Source organism: Natrix helvetica (genome assembly GCF_964273705.1).
Source record: "Natrix helvetica genome assembly, chromosome: 2".
Lineage (NCBI taxonomy): Eukaryota > Metazoa > Chordata > Lepidosauria > Squamata > Natricidae > Natrix > Natrix helvetica.
Window position 1 is genome coordinate 190,620,335 of NC_138552.1, and position 24,381 is coordinate 190,644,715.

At 40.8% G+C, this 24,381-nt stretch overlaps 2 protein-coding genes across 2 annotated transcripts; one reads left to right on the plus strand and one right to left on the minus strand.

Annotated features, from left to right (window-relative positions):
* Positions 1-1,316: 1,316 nt before the first annotated feature.
* Positions 1,317-5,244, plus strand: LOC309387133 (dehydrogenase/reductase SDR family member 1-like). Its single transcript, XM_081943354.1, is given in 2 exon segments — positions 1,317-3,234; positions 3,236-5,244. Coding segments are annotated over 2 exon segments (984 nt in total). The 5' UTR covers positions 1,317-3,139; the 3' UTR covers positions 4,125-5,244.
* Positions 5,245-8,598: 3,354 nt separating this feature from the next.
* ZUP1 (zinc finger containing ubiquitin peptidase 1) lies at positions 8,599-20,419 on the minus strand. The gene is made up of 9 exons (XM_081942782.1): positions 20,274-20,419; positions 19,112-19,222; positions 17,485-17,594; positions 15,742-15,910; positions 14,449-14,637; positions 12,279-12,447; positions 10,278-10,429; positions 8,873-9,090; positions 8,599-8,764 (listed from the first exon to the last, which is right to left on the minus strand). Exons 1-9 carry the CDS (start codon positions 20,347-20,349, stop codon positions 8,717-8,719), a joined length of 1,242 nt encoding a protein of 413 aa, XP_081798908.1. The 5' UTR covers positions 20,350-20,419; the 3' UTR covers positions 8,599-8,716.
* Between the last annotated feature and the right edge of the window lie 3,962 nt (positions 20,420-24,381).

The window sequence follows — 24,381 nt, forward strand, 5'->3', positions numbered from 1 at the left end:
CATGTGATGTATCATGATATTTTTTTGCCTTTGTGGAGCCAGGGTGGGTGTGGCCTGCTTGATGCGGATGCATTTGGCCTGCGGACTGTCACTTTGACATCCCTGAATTATACAAGAAAGGGGAAGAATCCTGATTTCTATCAAGCTTCCTTCAGTGCCATTTTTTTCTTTTCTTTTAAAAGAGACTTCTGTTGGAACTTTAAGCTCTTTAAGAGATGCATTTGGGCCTCTAAAGGGAAGTTTTTTTACTTTTACTGCATGCTTTTTCATCTGTGCAAAATTCTGATAAGACCAATTTTTTTAAATGCCCTAATTTCCAAAGCATTATTGTGATGAAAACTGATTTGAGGCAAATAATTAAGATTTCATACCATTCTAAATTTGCTCAGGAATTCAAAGAACTAATCTGATTCTGAATTACACTGAAGGCCCATTGACACTATTCTCAGTGTCCTGATCTTTCAGTGAAATATACAGTTGACATGATTGTCCTCCAACACTTTTCCTGACAAAAGACAACAAAGAATGTAAGGCTGTTCCTTTTACGCTGCTCTACTTAGGCAGCCCCACTCCTCTAATATTGTGGATGTTGTCATCTAGCAAAACTTTTCCAAATGGATCAGAAGCACTTTAATCAATTCTACCAATTAAGCTTACACCAACAGTAGTCATCAGTTAAGGATGATAATTGAGACCGGAACTTCTGCTGCTAAGCAATGCAATCATAAGGAACAGCATCGGCATCACATTGCTTAGTGATGGCAATTTCAGCATTCTTCATTGTTGTCATTAAGCAAGTACTGTGGGTTGTTAAGCCAGGGTCTCCTCACAATTTCCTAGCAGTTTTCAACAAGCAAAGTCAATGAGGAAGCTGCTAGGAAGTCACCAGCAAGGGAAGAAGGCTGCATGCAGCCAACAGCTATTACGTGAAGGCCAGGGATGTCTCCTCAAGAAGACAACGAAGATCAGCTGGGGACAGCAGAGGCCTTAAAATGCAGGGCAGCTCTGTGAACTCTCCTGCCATGGCAGCAACCTTCCCTAAGCCAGCGGTGAAGGGCCAGGTGACATACGCTGAATCAGCAGCAAAAGAAAGAAGGCAGTGAAGATCAACTGAAGGTGGCAGGGGTGATAAAGTGCAGAGCAACCAAAAGGGCAGAGATGGGATGATAAGATGGAGGGAAAAGAATTGAAGTGCACCTTGTGATCATAAATGTGAATGATCATGTGTCCATAGGGGACCTGCAATGGCTATAACTTCAAGCACCAGGCATTAGTACCATCTGTTTAGCTCCGCGATAACTGGACTTTTGCTGAACAAATGGTTGTTAAGCTCCTCCTAAGTAGTCCTTCTACCTGTAATTAGAATCCTGCTTTCTTTGCTAAACATTTCAAAGTAAAATCTGACTATTGCTGACTACTGCTTGAATTGTAGGCTGTCCAATGTTCTGTTGAATTAGTGAGACACTGAAAGGAATGTCCATGGTGAAATTCTTTCACAGCAGTATATGCTAGGCCCTCTGGCATGCTATTATTATGTATATGATGAAGCATGCATAAATAAAACATGAAGTGCTAGAACAAAGTAGCAAGACATTCTAATAGTATGAAAATGTAAAAAGATAGGGGTAGAGCTATTATTCAGTGACATTTTAATTCAATTTCTGTACTCTGCACTGGCACCTCCTTTTTCTGTATTTACAAATTCCTCCCACTTCTCTGTATGGATTTTTTTTTACAAGTTCAGGGTTTGTTTTTCTCAGATCAAATCTTAATCCATTGATTGTAATAGGAATTGACCAATCTGTCATATCTCTGGAGCCTGGTGGTGTGGACTGAGAGAGAATGACTAACCCAAATTAAGCCACTTGGTTGTCAGCCTAAGGCTGGACAAGAAGTTACAAGTAGTGAGTTTTAGTCATACTTTAGGTATGAAAACCAGATGGGTGACTTTTGTTCAGTCATTCTTGCTCAGCCCAACCCACCTCATAGGGTTGTTATGGAGAAAATAGGAGGAGGGAAGAATATTAGTTATGTTAATATTGAGTTATTTACAATTTATAAAGGTAGGGTATAAACAGATAAGTAAATAAACAGTTACTGTAAACTTCATAGGGTTTTTAAATCAGCCAAGTGCTCCCATTTATTGGTTCTCTCATTTAATGTGAAAAAATATTGGGAGTGAAGAAGGAGGAAATCGGTTAAAATTTGCTGTTGACAAAACATACACAAGACTTAAGAGTTAAGGTGGGTTTATCAAGACTGGAGATTTCAAATACTTTCTTAGCCTTGGAAACATGCTTCAACCGCAATAATACAAGAGCACACAATAGATATAAACTTAAGGTAAACCGCTCCAAATTTGATTGCAGAAAATACAACTTCAGCAACAGAGTGGTGAATGCCTGGAATGCACTGCCTGACTCTGTGGTTTCATCTTCAAATCCCCATAACTTTAACCTTAAATGGTCTACTGTTGACCTCACCCCGTTCCTAAGAGTAAGAGGCGTGCCTAAGCGCACCATTGTGCCTACCGTCCCTGTCCTACTGTCCCCATTTATTTGTATCCATTTCATTCATACTCATGTTTATTCTTATACCTATTAGTTTGTAAACGACTGACAAATCAAATAAATAAATAAAATAAAATATTATTGAGGGGCTAAGATGAACGGCAATTGAAACACTCCCAGGGTCTTTGAAGAAATGCGGGCAAAAGAAAGAGAGGGGGGTGGAGAGAGAGAGAGAGAGAGAGAAGGAGGGAGAGATAAAGGAGGGAGGGAGGAGGAGAAAGAAAGAGAAAAGAAAAAATACCACCTTTCTGAAGGTTGTGCTACAGTATTTGTTGGGTTATTCCCGATAGCGAGCCTCGAAGGAGCGGGTTGCTTTAATCCTCTCCATTACTACAAGCTCTTGCGTCAAACTAGCGGGACCCTGTCAACCCGTCCTGGCGCTTGGGCTGTATGTAACTAGCGGCAGGCCCCGCCTTCTCGACTCGCGGCGGATGGCACGGGGTTGAGCAAGCGCCACAAAAGCCCTCGTCGTCGCCGCGGTTCTCCTGTTTTCACCAGCCGCTGAGCAAATTGTGCCTTTCTCTTCCGCCGCTGCTGCTATTACTGCCGCCGCCGCCGCCGCCGCCGCCATGGCCTCGGGGACCAGGCCTCTGCTAGGACACGTCTGCGTGGTGACCGGCGCCTCGCGGGGCATCGGGAAAGGCATCGCGCTGCAGCTGTCGGAAGGTCTATATCACGGCCCGGCACCAGGAAACTCTGGAGAAAGCGGCGGCGGAGGTGCAAAGCCGGGGCGGCAAGTGCGTGCCGGTGGTGTGCGACTCTACTCGAGAGGAAGACGTGGCTGCGTTGTTCCAGCGCGTCCGACAGGAGCAAGCCGGCCGCCTGGATGTTTTGGTCAACAGCGCTTTCTCCGCGGTGACCACCCTCTCCAAAGAGATCGGTGTGCCGTTCTGGGAAACCGAGCCGTCCCTCTGGGACACAGTCAACAACGCCGGCCTGAGAGGCAACTATTTCTGCATGGTTCATGCCGCCCGGCTCATGGTGCCCGCCGGGCGCGGTCTCATTGTCGTCATCTCCTCGCCCGGTGGGCTGCGGTACATGTTCGACGTCCCGTACGGGGTGGGCAAAGCTGCCTGCGACCGCCTGGCGGCTGACTGTGGCGTCGAGCTGCGCCCTTTCGGCGTGGCCTGCGTGTCCCTTTGGCCCGGGCTCGTTCGCACTGAACTGGTCATGGAGCAAGCGGAGAATGCCGAGAAACTATTCAAGGACCTGCCGGGGCGGCTGGCCAACAAGGCAGAGTCTCCCGAAGTGAGTGGGAAATGCGTGGTGGCCTTGGCATCGGATCCGCACGTCATGAGGCACAGCGGCAAAGTGGTCCTCAGTCCAGATCTTGCTCGCTCCTATCGGTTTAAGGACGTGGATGGGCGAGACGTCTATAATTATATTTCGGTTCGGGAAATCCTTACCGAAATGATGCCCAAGCTGTCTTTCCTTTTCTGGTTCATTCCCCCCTTTATCACTTTCCCTAAGTGGGCCCTTTCTCTTTATTCCAGCAAGTTTGCTATTTACCCTCCCATTCAGCCTGCGGATTTTAAACCAGTTAAAAAAGACTGATCTGTGTGGGCCTTAGGAGCATGTTTGGCTACAAGATCAAGCTTTTGTGGGGGGGAAATGATTGTTTTGGTGGGTCCTTCTCAGACTGGTAAATTAAAAATCTGGAAGAGTGAGTTTTTGCAGGAAGCGGGTTTACCCTTCTAAAAACTCCTTTGAAGAATTGCTTGAGGATTTCCCTCTGAAATGAAAGCTTTAGGAGATCATTTCTTACTCTCTAAGATCTGCTTCAATGTTTTTGAGACAGCATTAGCTGCTAAGTTACTTAATATTTCTGTACTATCTAAAATGCAAGGTTTGGGGTTTATCAAAGAATCATTTACATACCGGTACTTGAAAGTGATCCGAACTACTTGCAACTAAGAATAGTGTAGTTAAAAGATTTCAAGATATCGGGAAAAATGCTTTTTTGTTTTGCTTTTAACAATGTTGAGTACATTTATATACCCTGCCAGAGCCTGTTTGTATCCCAGTCTTCGTTTCCATAAAAATAATTGTCAATATGAAATGCACATGATATTATGAAGCTTACTTAAAACAAAAATCAAAACTTATGGGGAAAAGGGTTCCTCTCTTCCCTTCCATTCACTTTTGTCAGATTCTTGGAGGCGGAAGTCCCAACGTAAAGCTTGGGGGAGGAAATTCTTTTATCTGTATCTTTTTCAGCCTTCAAAAGATTCCAAAATTCTGTTCATTCCAAAGTCAAATATTAGCAGAATTAGTCCTGATGAAAGAAAATTCCTTAAAAGACAGTAGCTATATTAAGCCATACAGGGTACTCAAATCAGCAAATATTAGCAAATGTAATCAGAGCACTATCAGAACAAAGTTTACTAAAAACCAGTATGAAACAGATAAGGGGGTATAAAACAAAGTCCTGAATAGGGGGGGGGGGGAGAAACTCTCACTTTGCTCAGTTTGCTGTATCTGTATAATTCCCAAAGCAGCAAGTTTTTCTTGTAGTGAAGGACAAGCTTGTTCTTTTCATAAATAAACCATTGTTTGTTCCTAAACAGTCTGAGGAAGCTGATGTGATCCTTCTCATAAAGTGTGTGCTTACTTGCTAACTTTTGTATTCTGTTGAGAACACCTTGTGGTGGCCACAAATCAATAAAAATTTAAAAGCACCACTTAGCTGTTTGATTTTCTTGCTTTTTTCAATAGTTACCGTACAACTTCATTACTTAGCACTTTTCATTCAATGGAATAGTTGGCCCAGAAAAACAAGATAAAGTTGCTTTTTTAAATATGATGATATTCCTAAGTGTAAGTAGCAGCCACTGCCCTATCTTAGATCTTTGGGAAGGGCTTGATAATCTGAAAATCTGGTTGACTGTGGAACAAGCCATAATAATAAAGTTGCATGCCAAGCAGGTAAGACGTGGCAAGGGCTAAGAGCAGATTGAAGAGACAGAAGAACTAATTATGATTGCACTAGACTAAGCCTTAAGAACAAGTGCATAGAAAGCCAGAATTAAGAAAACAGCAACAGTAAGCAAATGTCACCTCTGCAAAGAAACTGAAGAAACAGTGGACTACCCTATTAGTTGCTGCAAGAAGATCAGACCAACTGACTACAAACAGCAAAGTAGCAACAACAATGCATTGGAAGATCTGTACTACCATTTGCCTGTAAACCAGGGGTGTCAAACTGGATTTTGATGGCCAGATCAGCATTGTACTTCTCCATGGGCTGGTCAGGCTGGGGTGGGGCGAGTTGGGACGGACACCTCTTGCAGCACTCTGCTGGCCAAAATGGGGTGTGGGGGAGCCGTGCACGCCCCCGTGCCCCATTTTCACTGCCAGAGGCATCGCGGGCCGTCCTTTGTTATTTCCTTGAATTTGACACCCCTACTGTAAACAAAAATGGTGGCACCATAAAATTAATAGAAAATGAAGAAGCTAGTGTTCTGGGACTTTAGTATTCAAACAGAAAAGCACCTACCACATACCCTCCAGACTTAGCAATTGTCAATAAGAAAGACAAAGTCGATAGTGGATGTGGCAGTACTGGAGACAACAATATAAGAACTCGAGAAAAATCACAAAATACAAAAGATGCAAATAAAAATAGAACAGCTGTGGCAAAAGAAAACAAAAATAATACCAAATGCCTTGTGTGAAATCTCAAACATCTGGAGCACCACTTGAACACCATCAGCATTGACAAAATCACCATCAGTTAATTACAAAAGGTAATTATTGATAGTAAAACTTGAGTTATTTATAAAAAAAATAAAGGGATTGAAGTCTTTGCTGTAGAATTTCCCATTTTGATGACATATCCCTTCATCTGTAGAGAAAGCTACAGAGGCATCCTATAACATCTAACTTAGTTTTCCCAGGAATCATAGGATTATAGATTACTTAATTACTACCATACTTTTTACTTAATAAAACCAACCAGACAGGTTTTAAGCAAAACCCAACCCACGTTGAAGCAATGCCACCTAAAAATTGCATGATTTAATATTTTAATAGTCAAGTGCTGAGTATAACATAAGTCAAGGAATTCCAATATAAGGTCTTTATCATTTCCCCTCTTGTAGTCTATATAGTGCTCTTTCAGCTAGCTTTAAGGAAAAAGAAGCTCAGGTTAAAATGTTTGTTTAGTCCCAGAATTTGCCCAGAGGCTTTGTCCAGGAACATGAGTATTTTTCAGTATAATTTTTGTTTGCTATTGCAACATAATTTTTGTTCGCTACTGCAACATAATTTTTGTTCCTGCAGAAAAAAATATGTTATTTTCCCCTTCACAACTATCAGAACTCAGGCCACTGAAACAAAGCACTGAGGTAACTCCTCAGAAGTTATGACACCACAAGTTCAATGAGTACTAAGAATGCCGTAATAACTTGACAACTGAGATAATTATTGTAGGATTAGCTTTCACAGACTACAGACCACTTTGTCAGGTTCATGCATCAATGCAAGGATTCCAAGGCTTGTTTTAGAACAGGGGTGTCAAACAAGGTCTGCGGGCTGGATCCAGCCCGTGGGATGCTTAGATCTGGCCCGTGGTGCCGCCCTGTAAATAGCGAGAGACCAGCCTGCAGTGCCTCTGCCAGCGAAAATGGAGCTGAGTTTTCACTAGCAGAGGGTTGTAGGAGCCGTCCCAGCAGAAAACGAAGCTCAATCAGCAGTGTGTTCGGGCCACCACAGGTGCTGCCGACATGAGTGACATCAAGCTGGCCATGTGTCCCCCCCCCATGCTCCCCCCGACAAGGTCAAACACAACCTTGATGCTGCCCTCAATGAAATCGAGTTTGACACCCCTATTTTAGAAGAAGGGAGCACTCACTAAACTATAGGCAGTTTTATTGCATTTGAATTAAAATGTTTCAAGAGAATAGCTTCTATATTAGAGACTACTGATACAATGAAAATAATTTTTCTTCTTCTGTCTTCTTTACGTAACTATAATCTAATCAGTCTTCCTGTTCTGCTCTTGTCCTTCATCACATGACTATAGGAAGCCTGATATATTTACATGCCCAAGCAATTTTTCCACCCCTCTGCACACTTCTAGAATCCTAGCTTTCATCAATGCTGCCCATTGCATTACTCGCATAAGGACTATAAGGCTTCACTTCTCAAAACTGTAATAGGGATACAGGAATGACATTGGAAGTCAGGAAGAAGAGCTGCAGATGGTGTGTAACCTGGTGTGTAAAAGTTGTCTCGGCTCACAGAAGGGGAGAGGGCATGGGGAGTGTTTCAAAAGGGATCCTCCCTAGTTTTCGAGACAGTAAAAGAAGAGGGGAGAAGTAATTTCAGATTTGGAAGGTTCTGTTAATGTAACCTTACAACAGAGTTAACACTCATATTTGTACTTGTTGTCTGGATTACCTTGTAGGGCTAACAAAGCACAAATATGTGTTCTCTAAAACGTGAAAGTGAACTGTACATTAAAGAAGGCAGGCATACAAAGTATTGGACTCCAGATCATTAACAGCAGCTCAATAGCAGAATCTCCTTTAAGAGTTTTAAATTTATTAGCCTTTAAGACTTTTAAGTTTGAGATCCTGAATGGTTATTACATTCATGAAAAATAATCTTGAGGAACACCCCCTCCCCCATATTTAATTAAGATATACATGAATCGTGATCTGGAGAAACAGAACATTATAATTATGATATCCAGTGAAAAGTAGGATGTAATTTCTGTTGCTACTAGGTTAATTTTCAAACACATCTTCCTATTAGCAATAATAGTTTAAAGGATTTTTGTTTCTGCTGCTATTAAAAATTAAGATGAGACAGAGAGTTATGAAGAGTCTTGATTTGGGCTCGTAGTACTGTTACAGAAAGATTTGCATACCCCTAGATTACTGAGAATAGACACCAGTTTAATGTTCATATCGACTGAAAACTCACGTTCAGTTCAGGTAAATTTAAAAAAAATCGGCTGTAATGACATAGTAACATAGGATATAATATTTATAACTCAACATCATGCAAGAACCATACATAATAATTAAGTATTTCAATATTTATTATAAAATGTTTAAAAACTGCTATGTACATCACTCAACAACCTGCATAAACAGATCTCCTCTGCAGCGTTCAATTTCCTTCATTTTTCAGATATTATTTCAAGGAATTTTCTGTGCTGTGAAGAATTGAGAAGCCTGCCTACGAGCCTTGTAAACGGGAGACACATAAAATTAGTACAGTACAGTAATTAAAAGAAACAATTATATTCTAATTCAATAAAAATTAATCCAGTGGTTGGGTTCTGCAATACTTACAACTTTTTCCTCTTCTGTCAGCATACCATCCACAGACACTATTTGATATTGCTTATGTTTTAAGCCTCCTGGAAGTCTTCGAAATAATTTTAGATTATTCCCATCAACGCCTTTTAAGAGTTTTTGCATTTCTTCTGAAGGGCAGCCAGGATCAAATATTAGTAGACATAAACTTTTGTTTTTCCTTTCCTCAATTCCAACAACAGTACGACTATGACCTAGTTTCAATGCCAAAAACCAAACATATTAATACACAGTATACATGTAAACAAGAATTACAAACCAATATGGCAAATGAGCCATACTGAACTGCTGCTTATCTAAACATCTTGTGCTTGGAACAAAGGCACTTACACTAATATTCTCAGGAAATGATTTCCACCAAATTATGTTTAAAGCTGCTAATAATACCATATCAGACATGTAATAAATTACAACATAATTACACAACAAGTGTTCAGAAAATGTGAAGCCAGGACTAGAAGGCAGCCTTGCTCAAGAGATCTTCATCAATCCCTCAAACAAACTAAGCAGATTTTAAGTTGAATAGTCCTTCAATTCTATGAACATATTTGTTAAGGTAATGATGATTTAATAGCTGACCAGCTGCTGTAAGGCTGTAAACCGAGATGATGAAATAAGAATGAGTCAGCAGGGTTACTGCCACTTTAAGAAGCGGTCTATATAAGGGAGGCCATGTGAGGGCCTCTTTCTCTCAGTGTATGCCTCCGTGTTATAGCTGAAGATTGATTGATTGCTTGGCTTTGCCTAATATGTGTGAATGTGTGTGTGTATGTGTACACACGCACACACGCATACATACATACTGTTTGAAAGACAAAACCTCTTTGTACTGTAATCTGCTCCTGGGTTGTCTCAACATAGTAGTCACAGTGCACACTCTGACAATATGCTATTCAGGACTTTGTAAGAAATCATGAGCACTTTGAAGTGCACTGAGAAACAGACTTTTACTATGCTAATGGTGTCACAGCACATGAAACACAATACGCACAAGGACAAACTGTTTCAGGAACAAGGTTTAATTTTTTTTTAAAATGGTGTTCTAGCATTGTACAATAATTTTCAGACAAGACTGCTCTTAGCCTTTGAACGTTATTCTACAGGGTCAAAGAGAAGGAAGATTAAAAAATAATTAAATTCCCTTTACTGCAAATATAATTGAATGTGAACTATTGCTCATGACTTCGGCAATGTTGTTAGATGAAGTACTACAAAAATATTTGAGATATTAACTTTTAAAACATTGAAATTTGAATACTCTTTGCTTCTAACATGATGAAGTATGATTCGCATAGCGTGTAAGAGAATTGTCATGGAGAATAAATTACTATTTTTAGAAATATTTTACAAAAAAATCAATCTAGGACAGAGTTCTACTGACCTTGGTGCTGCAGATAAATTGGTGGCTTGGAAGTACTCATAACCTTTCCATTGCTATCTTTACCTGAAGAATAATAGTTTAATACCCATTCAAACAAACGAGGGTGTGTACCAGAAGAGCCAGTAGGCTGATGAAAGTCAATAATTTGACACCTATAAATTAAATTAAATTAAAATGTCTCAATAGCCAGATAATAAACGCCATCTGGCATCTTTAAAATTCTATGCACATAATGATTCTGCCCTTAGATTAAAAACCATGCCATTGTAATTCTACAAAGTCAACTATATTCAGTGGCTGAGCCTATTTATTTCTGGCTTAGTTGCCAGGCAAGATATACGAAACCATACAAATACCAGTTTTAATTTTTCTTTCTAAAAGGTAGGAACTGTGTGTAGAGACTGGACAATTCACTTTTCTATTTCATAAGAGTTCTGATTCATCCTGTCTCCTAGTGACTTAGTAGGAAATTATTTCAAGGTGAAGAAAAACAGGATGGGAGAGATGTTGGAAAGCACCCAGCCTGGCAGGGATGAGGGATCAAGTGCATAGTTAGCCTGAGGTCACTGTTGTTCACCAGACCCATGCAGAAAACATGGGCATAGAAGGTGTAATTAATACATGTTTTATTCTGCCTTTTTTACTTTGTAATAAACTCAAGGCAGTCAACATACCGTATTTTTCAGAGTATAAGGCGCACCAGTGTTTAAGACGCACCAAGATTTTAAAGAGGTAAATTTTTTTAAAAAAGGTTTTTGCACTCTGCAGGCCTCCCAAACCCTCTGCATACCTCTTTTTTTTGTGAAAAATGGGGCATGCAGAGAGTTTGAGAGGCCTACAAAGTGCTGCTGGGGAGGGCAAAAACGAGGAAATGGACCTGTTTTTTGCCAAAAAAAGGGCATGCATAGCCTTTAGGAGGCTTGTAGAGTGCTCCTGGGGGCTTGGGAGACAAAATCAAGCAAAAATGGCCTGTTTTTCTCTCGCTTTTGCCCTCCCCAGCCCCCAGGAGCACTTTGCAGGCCTCCCAAACCCTCTGCACATCCATTTTTGTGAAGTGGGCGGGGTTTTGGAAGGCCAAAAATGCTGTATTCAGTGTATAAGACGCACCCAGATTTTCACCTTCTTTTTGGGGGGGAAAAGGTGCGTCTTATACTCCAAAAATATGGTACTTAAGGCTCCTTCCTTCTCCTATTTTCTCCACAACAATAACCCTGTGACATAGGCTGGGGTGAGAAAGAGTGAGTTGCCTAAAGTCACCCCAGCCAGCTTTCATGTATAAGGTGGGACTAGAACTCACAGTCTCCTAGATTCTGGACCAGCATCTTAACCACTACACCAAGCTGGCTCTCATATTTTTATTTTATTATTTTATTTTATTTATTTGTTATTCACCTAGGTGGAGATGGAATGAAGCATCCACAACAGTTCATAAGGAACAATAATTTTTAATCCTTGTTGTCTGTATTTTCCTGGAGGGAGATGAGAAAATTATTAAATGCAATTTGATTATCTGTAAAGACTGGGTGTCAGCAGTGTGGAAATGCTTTAATCTTGGCTTCTAAGATCGTTTTCACATTTAGTAGTTTGTATTTACAAAAGGATTTCTCTTCTTTTAAGAATTTATACCATCCCCTTGTGTGAAACTGCTAGGACGTAGATATAATAAACTCTTTTATCCTGATATTATTTTTTAATATTGTTGTTTTCAACTACTATTTGAAGTTGAACTACTATTTCTAGACTGCCCCCGGGGAGAGGGGGCAGTCTAGAAATTTAATAAATTATTATTAATTATTATTATTATTATTATTATTATTATTATTATTATTATTATTATTATTATTATTATTATTATTATTATTAATTCTTCAATTATTAAGGAACTGAAAATATACAATTCATAATAAGTAAAAATGTCAGAAAATTTTCTTATCTTTAGTACTGGATACTATTGAAATATTTGGCTCAGAATTAAGACCTCCCTGGGTATTCAACACTTACTTTAGCCTGAGAAAAGTTAAGAGTGAATAAATTTCACATGCTCCTATCCATGCTTTACTTCCTTGTAATCTGCTGTTGAAATGAGAAGCTCCTTGGGGATCAAAACCTTCTTTCCAGGCATCTTCAATTTGTGTTTGTATTTTTGGAATACAAGGAACTGATGAAATATCTAAACAAGAAAGAGGATAACATTTAAAATCTTTCAGAAAGAAAAATTGAATTCACGATATTTTTGTTCTCAAGAGATTGTGGAATGGGTCAGACCTTAGTTTGGAAAATACAGGTAGTCCTCGACTTACAACCACAATTGCACCCAAAATTTATGTTGCTAAGCGAGACAGTTAAGTGAGTCTTGCCCCATTTTACAACATTTCTTGCCACAGCTGTTAAGTGAATTATTGCAGTTATTAAATTAGTAACATGGTTGCTAAATGAATCTGGCTTCTCCTTTGACTTTGCTTGTCAGAAGGTCCCAAAACCCTGGGACATTGCAACCATTTGCCAAGCATTTGAATTTTGATCGCACGACCATGAATATGTTAGAATGGTCATAAGTGTGAAAAATGGTCATACATAACTCCAGTCAGTCACTAAATGAACTGTTGTAAGTGGATAACTACCTGTAATTCTTTTTGACTGACAGATATATCCGTCAACAGGCATAATACCAAAGAGGAAATTTCTCTTGGCCTGAGACTGGAAAAGGCCTATAGGGATAATGTCTTCTCCTTTCAAAAATGGTAAGTAAAGTGCAATCCCTAAGAATAGGTAGATTGATGGCAGTGTAATTCTTGCTTATCTTAACGGAAATCCGGGAATGAAAAGTTGAAAAAAGGGCTGCAAAAATGATGGTGCCTATCAGTCTTTTCTTTTCTTTTTTTCCTTTGGTTCAAAGTGATCTCTGGTATGCACACTCTTTAAAGCAATGTTTCTCAACCTTGGCGACTTTAAGTCTTGTGGACTTCAACTCCCAGAATTCCCCAGCCAGCTGTGCTGGCTGGGGGATTCTGGGAGTTAAAGTCCACAGGACTTAAAGTCGCCAAGGTTGAGAAACACTGCTTTAAAGAACTGAGAGAACTGACCTCCTTACTTGCATTTAAAAAGTTCTTCAAGTCCAATTTGTTCCAATAGGGTTTTATCATTGATATTTTGAATTAATGTCTAATTTTTTAAATACTTTATATACTGCGGCAGTACTTGCAAACTATTATTTAGATTTTTTTTTAATTCAGTCTTTATTTTTTTTAAATATCTTGAAGTGTAAACATATATAACACTACATCGTATTTTCCCCATAACAATGCTGTGAGGTGGGTTGGGCTGAGAGAAGAGTCACTAGCCCAAGGTCACCCAGTCAGCTTTCATGCTTAAGGCAGGACTATAATTTAGTCTCCTAGTTTCTAGCCTGGTGCCTTAACTACTAAACCAAAGTGGCCATTTACATTAGTAAGGACAACAGTATAAAATATTATAAAAGCTTAATATTAAATAAAATCTTCACACTGTTAAAGGAATGTGGGAAATCTAAAATTGGATATTGTTCCAGAAGAGTTGTGTGTCTGCAGGCTCTGGATACAACTGAATAAAACAAGTTTCAACTTAAAAGACACCCTTTCTTTTTAAGTACGGTGGGACCTTAGGTCACGACTGCAATCTGTTCCAGGACTTCAGTCAGCACCCGATTTGGTCGTGACCGGAAGCAAGACTGAATGCGCATACAAGGACACACACACACACACACACAAAAGAAAAAGCAAAGAAAATAGCTGCATCTGTGTTTGATCGCCACCCGAGGATGTGTTCGTGAACAGAGTGAAACATTTAGCAGATTTTTTGGTCGGCACCCAATTTGGTCGTGGTCAGAACCGTTCGTGACCCAAGGTCCCACTGTATTGTTTCTTGCTATTACTGAATTACATTCAACAGGTAACATCACAACAAAATGCTAAGATCATGTCAGAATTGTGGATGTCTACATGCTGACAGGTCTGATCTGGGAGATGATAAGTGTTTCTTCCTGGAAAACCTTTATGAATATGAGAAATTTACCAAAATTAAATGTTCCCTATCTCAGAATTAAAAGAATACTGAATCACAGAGGCCCCTATGCAAATTTAGTCTGAAGTAGATGGCTTTGATTGCTATGAAAACTATGTAACAAAGTACAAACCTTTCAAGCATTCTTTATAGGAGTTATTTCTCAAAAGAGAAGAAAACAGAATTTGAAAATTCCGATAACCACAACCCCAGCCTTTGTCTCCAAGAGAACAGTGAAAGTGATCCACTCCTGTAGAAAGCCACACATGCTTTATATCTTTGCATTCATTCTGATAGTACTGGCACAATGCTTCAGTAATTCCTAGTTTGAAAAAGATGAAAATGGAGAAATATTGATTTTAACCCAATTTACAAATTATTCAATTATTCAGTTTTACAAGATATGACTTGATTATGTGCCCATCAAGACAGTGTTTACTTTTAGCACCTACACAGATTCTTCAGATTATCTGCTCTCAACCTAATCTTTCAGGTCTTCCAAAGATGTATCCATCAATGTTGTAACCCAACTCCCACTGCAAACAATTTTAAGGAATCTTATAATGCTAAAGTAACACAAGACTTTTAGAACAGTACTTCAGGTCCAGACTAGGGAGCTGTGGCAGCACAGTGGTTAGAATGCAGTATTGCAGGCTAATTCTGCTCACTGCCAGGAGTTCGATCCTCACTGGCTCAAGGTTGATTCAGCCTTCCATCCTTCCCAGGTTGTTAAAATGAGGACCCAGATTGTTGGAGGCAATATGTTGACTCTGTAACCCACTTAGCTCATGAAGCAGTATATAAGTCTAAGCATTATTGTTATTGCCCATTGGTGTGTCTTCAGACACATTCCCTTATAATAAAATAATGGCTACGTATAAAGTAGCTAATTAAGGAGACTAGGCAAGGGGGAAAAACTTTTTCTGATGGATGCCATCACTGGATATCTTTATTTAGATTGAAAATTGTCTATTTGAAACAATTGCATTATTAAAGCAGCAATTTAGTTATGGACACGTTCATAAAAGATAACGTTCCAGACGAACAATGATCCTACCGTACACCTGACAGTAATGACACTGTTCCTATAACTAGAAAGAGAAATGAGTTCTTTCTTCAGAGGAAGAAAGACTATAAATATGACTGTCAAATGAAAAACTAAGGTATACATTTTATTTCATCTGAAGGCAATAATTATATCTACAAGGAGTTAATACTTTTGATAACAGTATCCTTAATATGGTTTGTAAGAATCACCACTTTTAGAACATTTTATGTTCTAACTGTATTAATTTGAGGGCACAAGGAAATGAATCTTAAATGAATCTATAATACACAGTATCACAATATTCAATGATGAATGATGATTTAAATAACAATCCCTTTTAGATATCTGAATCAGGTTTTGAAGCAAGAACTTACTAACCTGAAGTCTTTGTCTTTCCATCATCAACGCCTAAAGCCAGAGATTCCAACATATCAGCTTTTCTCCTGTGATATTCTGATGGTTGCATTCTTCCGAAATCTACTTCTTTTGTCATGGCTTTTAGTGACTGTTGCTTGTATCCTCCAGAGCCATCTAAGCCATATTGTCTCTGTGGTGGACAAAATATTCTTTTAAGGGTGAGTATTGCTGATGTCTTGGATCATAGCTTCCCTACTGCCTTAGTACTGATTGTGCTGAATGGAATCCAGGGGTGCATCAGACTAGGAATGTTTTTCTAGAAATAACTTGAGGTATTAGGCTACAGATAGCTAGGAACATTTATCACTGAATTGCAGAATAGTAAATCAACTGTATAAGGCTTCAATATATTATTATTTGTAGAGAGGTATGTTTGGAAAGTGCATCAGCATTCTATAGAGAGCTTTGGCAGAAAAGGTCTTGCCCCATCTCTTTATTCATAAATCAAGAGATCAACTTAATACTGCATCCAGTTTTGCTCAGATTACAAAACGATGTTGAGACTTTGGGAAAAGTGCAAAGAAGAGCAATTAAGATGATTAATTGCTCAAAAACAAATGAAGAACGTTTGCAGGAATTGGATATGGCCAGTCTAGGGAAAAGAATAACTAGGGAGTGATATGATACTAGTATTCCAGTATTTAAAAGGCTGCCACCAAGGGTGGGTCAACCTATTTTCCAAAGCACCAGAAGGCAAGAAAAGAAACAATAGATTGAATCTAATCAAGGAGAGAAGCAACCTGGAATTAAGGAGAAACTTTCTATCAGTGAGAACAATTAACTAGTGGAACAGCTTGCCTGCAGAAGTTGTAGGTGCGTCATTACTGGAAGTTTTAAAGAAAAGACTGGGTAGAAATGATATAGGGCCGGGATGGCGAACCTATGGCATGTATGCCACAGGTGGTACGCGGAGCCATTTGTCAGGGCACACGAGGCGTTGCCCTGTCAGCTGGCCAGCGTGCATGCGCGCACTGGCCAGCTGAGTTCACCCTTTTTAAAAGCCATTTTTCGCCCTCCCCAGGCTCCAGAGGCTTTATAGGAGCCTGGGGAGGGCAAAAAGCCTCCTGAAGGTCCCTGAAGCCTCCGGGGGGGGGGGGGGGAGGCTGTTTTCGCCCTCCTCAGGCACCTATAAAGCCTCTGGAGCCTGGGGAAGGCGAAAAAAGCATGCAAAAAATGGGCCTGTAGTGCGTGCATGCGCACTGGGAGGGTTGCGCATTGCATTATGGGTGGGGCACGCCCGCACACGACCCCCCTGCACTCCACCCACTTATGGCATGCGAGCCAAAAAAGGTTCGCCATCACTGGTATAGGGTCTCCTACTTGAGCAGGGGTCTGGACTCCAAAGTCCCTTCCAGCTCTATTCTTATTGAAGGAGTGTTGTACAAACAATAGTGAAAAAATCAACCACCCATGTAATATAGTAACTTTAAAAGTGCATGTTAATGTAGTATTTTATATCCTGCATTTTTTTCCATCATGATTCGCTAGATCTCTGAATGGTCTCCCATCCAGGAACTGACTCAACCTGCCTTGATAAGGAGGTTCTTTTATGAAAAAGACCTGTACCTTAATCAGTTGCTTTTAAAGATCAATCTGTTTATCTATGAAGAATAAATAGGTATTCATACTTACTGCACATGTACTTTCTCACTTTATTTATTCAGAAGGGCTGTCAAATACGCACTTAAAAGACTAATATCATACCTGCAACTTTTGGAAATCATCCTTTTCTTGCCTTGTAGTTTCTGTTCTTCTTTGCCTATCCTCTTCATTTTGAAGACGCTGCGCCAATTCTAGATCATTCAAGTTTCTTCCTATTAGATTAAAAAATATGGAAGTTTAACGTATTTTAAAATATTGAATATTTAATTATCCTAAAATAAACTACACATATTATATAATTTCGGTAACATCTACAGTTTCAAATTTGCAGCATAATTCTATGTATGCTTACACAGAATTAACCTATGCTCACTGAGGCACAGAATTAAAGTCTTAATTGTGCACATTACATTCATAAACACATAATGAAAAGCTGAACTAATCAATATAATTCAAACAATTTTATGTATTTATTTAAAACATTTATAAAGCTGCTTATATCAAACTCTAGTGACTACTCATTGGTGTAGTATCACAGAAATTATAAACTGAAATCATCCTGCATAGTTCATATATACAAACTGGTTTACTTGATGGTAAATTATACTAATTTGCACTTGGAGCACGGTTATTAACTTGCAGGATGTATTTCTTCCCAGTCACAACTGCTTTGTTTGTTATTAAGGTGCATAATCCTCATGTCTAGGGCTTAACTCTTAAAACCTAAGTAATACTCAATTATCATGCTCAGTGGGACCAACATTCCAACTAGCAGAGGAAGAATGCAGGAATTTATCTTTCTCTTACATTTCTGAAACTCTGTTCCAGATATGAGAAAGCTTCAATGCAACAGAGTGGGGATGCCAGGAGGAAGAAAAATGAACCGTATATATTCTTCTTTCTCTTATTCCAGAAGAAATGTTTGTAAGATTGTTTTGAAACGAATAATTCTACACAATTTCTGAAGGTAAAGCATAGCATGCATTTATCCTTTTTAGAAACAAAGACTCATCACTTATTTCCTGGACTAATAATTTGTTTACATAAGGTTAGAATAATTTGTTTACATGAGGTTAAAATAGAATTGCCTCTTTAAGAAAAGTAGTATTTACAATGTGAGGAATGGCAGGGAAAATAAATGAAACTCTTATAACACTGATATGGTAACACTCAACTGGATGAAGCAGGAAAACCTCAAATGGATATTTCAGATGGAAACTTGGGAGGTGTGGTTCTCAATGGTTATATGGGGGGAAGGAGTATTGTTTTTAGTTTTCAATATTAGAATTCTACTAATCACATATGTACAGTCCTATTAGATTTTATCTTATATACAAAATAATTTACAACAATTTTAAAAATGGATGTTGCCTTATTTCAATGGCCTTTGGGGAAAAAACTGACTCAATGACTCAAAAGCTTTGAGGTAGAGGCTTGCATAAATTATTTAAAATCTTTTTTCCACTGCCGATGACATTTTATTATTTAAATTATGTAAGTTGCATTTATTATCTACTCTGAATACAAATGAGTATCTTATATGCATGGCATTTCAGTGTTTATGAGATTCATTCTACAGTATTAGAAGAAACAGCCAACTGACAATACTGAGGCATCTTTCCAATTACAACACACTGCTTTTTAACTTTCATAGTTGGATGAAACTTCCCAAATCATGGCAAACACGCTTAAAAGATAACATGTCTTATTTTGGAATCATTTATTTTACCTTCTAAAATGCTGCATTCATCCAGGTGCAGTTCAACATGTTCTTGCAGAACTGGATAATTGGTACAACTAAGATGGCATATTGGACATTCATATAGAGGTAGACCACTTTCTGCATTGAAAAAAAATATTTAAAGGATAAATGATTTTACTGGCCATTCCTACAAAAATCAAAGAAACTAAACAACTCCAAGCAAAATCCATAAAATCTTAACTTGTATTAAGAGCCAATGTTAGTGTTTGAGAGCTTTGAAGCCCAGTAAATTTGACAGATTTACAGTGTGGAATAGTGGCACTTCAAGTGAAAAAGTCATATTTATTTTTCATAATTGTGTTACTCAAAGACATACAGTAGTGGCAATTAAAATGGTGGCCTTAAACAAACTGATATTTACCATAAACAGTTGTCAGACGAAGTTTGGCATTTTTAATTGCAGTTGACTTAATCTATACAGAGCAGCACGCTTGATTTTTGTTGTATAAAGAATAAAGGCGGGTATATCAGTTAAAGAGACTAGAAGTGGGGAAACCCTAGTCTATTCTCGGCCACGAACACTCACCCATGATTTGGGGACACGCTAATCTAACTCACAAAGTTGTTTGCTATAGGAAAAGAAGCAGAGTGTGTCATATGCATTGCAACGAGCTCAACAAATTGCAGAAAATAAGAGTCCCAAGGTCAGTTACACAGTCTCATAAGTTATGCCAGGTGTGCCCACTGATCAATGGGAACCAAGATACAAGGTCAAGACTCAATAGTAAGCAGGTGTTTTACATACCCTTATGGCCACTTTGAGGTCATAGATTTGGGGAGGGAAACAGGGAAGCTTCCCTGAGCCCTCCTCTACCACCGTCTTATTTTAATGCATGTTTTGATGAAGGTGCAGCCAAGATCCGGTTGCAATTAGAAAGATGCAAAAGGAGGATGCACATTTTAAAAAAAAGAAAACCAAACGAGAGTCCCCACGGAAACATTTCAATCCCAACCCTTTGTATCTCTGTAACAAACGAGCAGGCGTTTCGCCGCCCCCCCCCCCTTTCCCCGCGTAGAGCGCTGGCGGGTGGGAGACCGCAAACGGAACTCAGCTGTGGTCTCCCAGACCACCAAGTCTCGCAGCGTCCGAGGATGACGGAGGGCAGGGCGAGTGTCCTCGCTGACTCACCAGGAAGGGGAGACGGAGGAAAAGCGCGAGCACCGGCAGGCGGGCTTCCCTGCCGACCTCTCCTGGACCCGTCCATTATCCCCGGGGCGGGGTGGGGGTGGGGGGACAGCGCTGAGCGGCTCCTCCTTCTCGGAATGCAAATAAGCCACGCCCCTTTAAGACCAAGCCAAACAATCGCAAAAAACCCTCGCGCGCGCACCGCTGGGTCGAAGCAAGCGGAGGGCGGAGGCGCCGCCCGCAGGCGTTCCGTTTACGCGATAGTTGATGCCGCCTGTGTTTAGCCCCCTTAATAACACAACGTCAAAACTCTTCTATTGGCGTCGGAACTCGTTTCTCAAAAAACTTGTTTTGCGCATATATGTAGCTTCTTGGTCTGTGAGCCCGCTGGTCTGGGGTAAGAGCTGTCACTATCTGGTTTCTATGGCTTCCCGTTCACGAGCTTGTTGTACATCTACAACAAAGTCTATGGAGATTCTCAGTATCAGCCTCTGTTTCGCTATTTGCTTTCGGCTGTCATTGAAACGGGGAAGGGGGGACTGGTATTTGGGAGGGGAAGTTTAAGTACAGGAGAGATTGTAAAAAGGGAGTTTTGGTCTCACCGTCTACTGCGCATGCTGGAGATTAGTGCTTGGTGTCGGTCAAGGCCAACCGTCCTGTATACCAACCTGATGATGCTCCTTAAAGATGGAACTCACACGACACCTAAGGGATTTGCAGATTGGACACTGGGATGAGGGTTACCAGGGGGAGGGGGTTTGGTCACATTGATATGTATGATTTTGCACGCTTTTGCCTCAGGTCTTGCTTTGCTTAGCTACTATCTTTTCATAACCAGTAAAAGTACTCTTAATTCTGCAAAATGGAGTTAAGTGGTTTTTTTCTTGGTTGCTGGCTTGAAAACAGCTGGCGCCCCCTGTAGGCCAAATGGTAGTACTCTGAATTCTAAACACCCGAATGGGCAGTTGAAAGCAGTTTTCCATTCATCTCCCTCTTTGATTCTGACTCTGTCGTAGGCCTCTCTTAGGTCCAATCTCGTGAAGATCTTCCCTTTACCCAATTGGGTCAACATCTCCTTCATCAGAGGGAGGGGGTATACATTTTCCACGCACACACTATTAAGATTCTTGTAGTTAACACAGAGATGAAAGGAGCCATCTTTTTTTTCTCTAAACAACACAGGGGTGGCCACACTTGGCCTAGCAGGTTCAATAAACCCCCTTTTCAAATTTTTGTCAATAAACTTCTGTAATTCCTCCATTTCGCATGGGGTCATTGAGTAAATCTGGGGTTTGGGAAGTTTTACTCCTGGGAGGATCTCAATGCTGCAATCCGTCACGTGGTGAGGGGGTAATTTATCAGAGGATTTTTCACTGAAAACGTCCTTTAGGTCCCAATATTCCTTTGGGATTTTCTCCTCCCCCTCAATTTTTTGCTGCACCGCGGCTGCTAGGTTAGGTTCAGCGTTGGTAATATTGGAAACCCTCCTTTCTCCCTCGGGGTTTAGCGGATCGGATGCACAACCACCCTTTCTTCCAGTTGATGTGTGGGTTCCATTTACATAACCAGGGTAAGCCCAGTATGGGAGGCTGGTCCATCCCTGGTGCCACAATGAAACTTAATGTTTCCTGGAGATCTCCCATTCACATGTCTATAGGTTCAGTCACAAAATGGGCAGGAGCCCCCCCAGCTATAGACCCATCTAGCTGGCAAAAAGCAATGGGGACTTTCAACGTTCTCAGTTTCAAGCCCATTTTTTCCGCCACTTCCGGGCTAACAATGCAACATGTGCATCCCGAGTCTAAAAGGGCCAGCATTTGGGCGCCAGTAGAGGGCACTTTAAGTTCCACTGGGATGGTCATGGGGCCGGATCGGGAACTTACCAGTCAGTCATCATTGGATTCGGTTTCACTTTCCCCTGATGAGGATGGTTCTTCGTCTCTTGGGATGGGAGGGAATTGTGCAACAGGTTCCACCCCTTTCATGGTGGTGTCCCTTCTCTTCCCAGGTTGTTTGTCTGGTTTCCTCTCCCCCCCCCCCCGGCAGAGGGCTTTGGGCCAATCTTGAGCGGCAATTTGCTGCCTGGTGCCCCTCCTTTTCTCAACGGAAGCAGGTGGTAGACCAGGGCTTGCTTGTAGACTAACTTTTCCCTCCTTTCGGAGTTCCTTTGGGGGGGTTGGGAGGGATAGCTTTCTCTTTCTCACTGTCTTCGTGGTACTTGTCTCTGGCTAGATCGATCTCCACATCTTCTGCCAATTCGTACCAGCATTGCAAGTCCATCCCCCCCCCCCCCATTTACACAGTTTTGGTATATATCTTTGTTTAAGCCATCCATAAAACTCTCCATTAAAGCTTCTTCTGACTAATTCCACATATAAACGGACAATTCACGGAACTCTTGTATGTAATCAGCCACTGGATTCTTCCCCTGGGTAAGGGTTTTCATTCTGGTTCTGGCCTTCTGCTCCATGAATGGGTCATCAAAGCGTTTCCTCAGGGCAGCCATAAACCTATTATAGTCTCTTAGCAGGGGGGAGTCATCGTCATGCAGGGCAACCATCCATGCGGCTGCCTTGTTCTCCAGCGCCATGGTAACAACTCTTACCTTGTGTTCTTCTGTGGGGAGATCCTCTCCGAACTGTTGCATGAAATTCCAGACTTGGACCAGGAAAAAATCCTAGTTCCTTTGGGTCACCTCCAAATTTCACACCAAGCGAAGGAACTTTTGCCATCCGGCATCTGTGGGGGGGCCCTCCTCCTCTTGGAAGGGCTCTTGCAGCTGCTGCTGCTGCATAAACGTCGCGTAAACGTCGTCTCTCCCAAACCTCTTGAAAGAGTTTCATAGCTTGGGACATCATAAGGTTCTCCTTGTCAGCGCCCTGCCAAGCAGCTGCCAGCCGCCGATGTCGCCTTGTGGTAACTCCAGCCGGAATTTCCTCATGGTCATACTTCTGTCCCACTCCCAACAACCACCTGGGCGGACAGATCGTTCCTCCAAATTCAGATCCGCCATCCGCTCCAAGGGACACAAGGATGCAGCCGCTGCCATGTTGTCCTCCTGGTCACTGCCTGGGTAAGACATTTCTTTGGAGGTTTTGGTTTTATTTACACTCCCCTCAGAAGGTATTAGCTCCAGGATGAGTGCAAAAGTGAGATCTTGCTTAATGTCAAGCCAGCCTCCCTCAGCAACCAAGAAAGAAACCACTTAACTCCATTTTGCAGAATTAAGAGTACTTTTACTGGTTATGAAAAGATAGCAGCTAAGCAAAGCAAGATCTGAGGCAAAAGCGCACAAAATCATACATAATCAATATGTGACCAAACCCCCTCCCCCTGGTAACCCTCATCCCAGTGTCCAATCTGCAAATCCCTTAGGTGTCATGTGTGTTCCATCTTTAAGGAGCATCATCAGGTTGGTATACAGGACGGTTGGCCTTGACCGACACCAAGCACTAATCTCCAGCATGCGCAGTAGACGGTGAGACCAAAACTCCCTTTTTACAATCTCTCCTGTACTTAAACTTCCCCTCCCAAATACCAGCCCCCCCCCCGTTCCCCGTTTCAATGGCAGCCGAAAGCAAATAGCGAAACAGAGGCTGACACTCAGTCATCCGGTTCATGGTTGTATCAAAGGTGCTTTTTCAAAGGCAACTGGAGTTTCTTTTTTCAAGAAGCTTCTTCTTGGATGAGAAGCGAAACATCCTCAAAGAAAAACCAGAAAGTCCAGTTGCCTCTTGAAAAAGCATCTTTGGGATCTACAACAAAGCTTTTCTACTCAGCCCTCAAAGATCAATGTTGGAATTAAGCAGGCATGTTCAAGTTAACAGTGGTTTTCATAACGATATATTAAAAGCATTCACTACGTTGGCTTAAGACAAAAATCAATCCTGGTATTTTAAAGGGTGATTGATTACCAGGAATATATGTTAGGCAAGTTTTTGCATTTTTAACTCCGCAACGACCAGGAGCCGAGGAGGAAGGACTCGTTTATGCTGGCGATGAGTGCACTTTTGGGAGACCTGAAAGAACAATTAGGCGCTGGATAATGTTATGGAGAAAATCTATGTGGTTGCTAGGACTCGAAAGCTACTCGATAGCATATAATCATCCG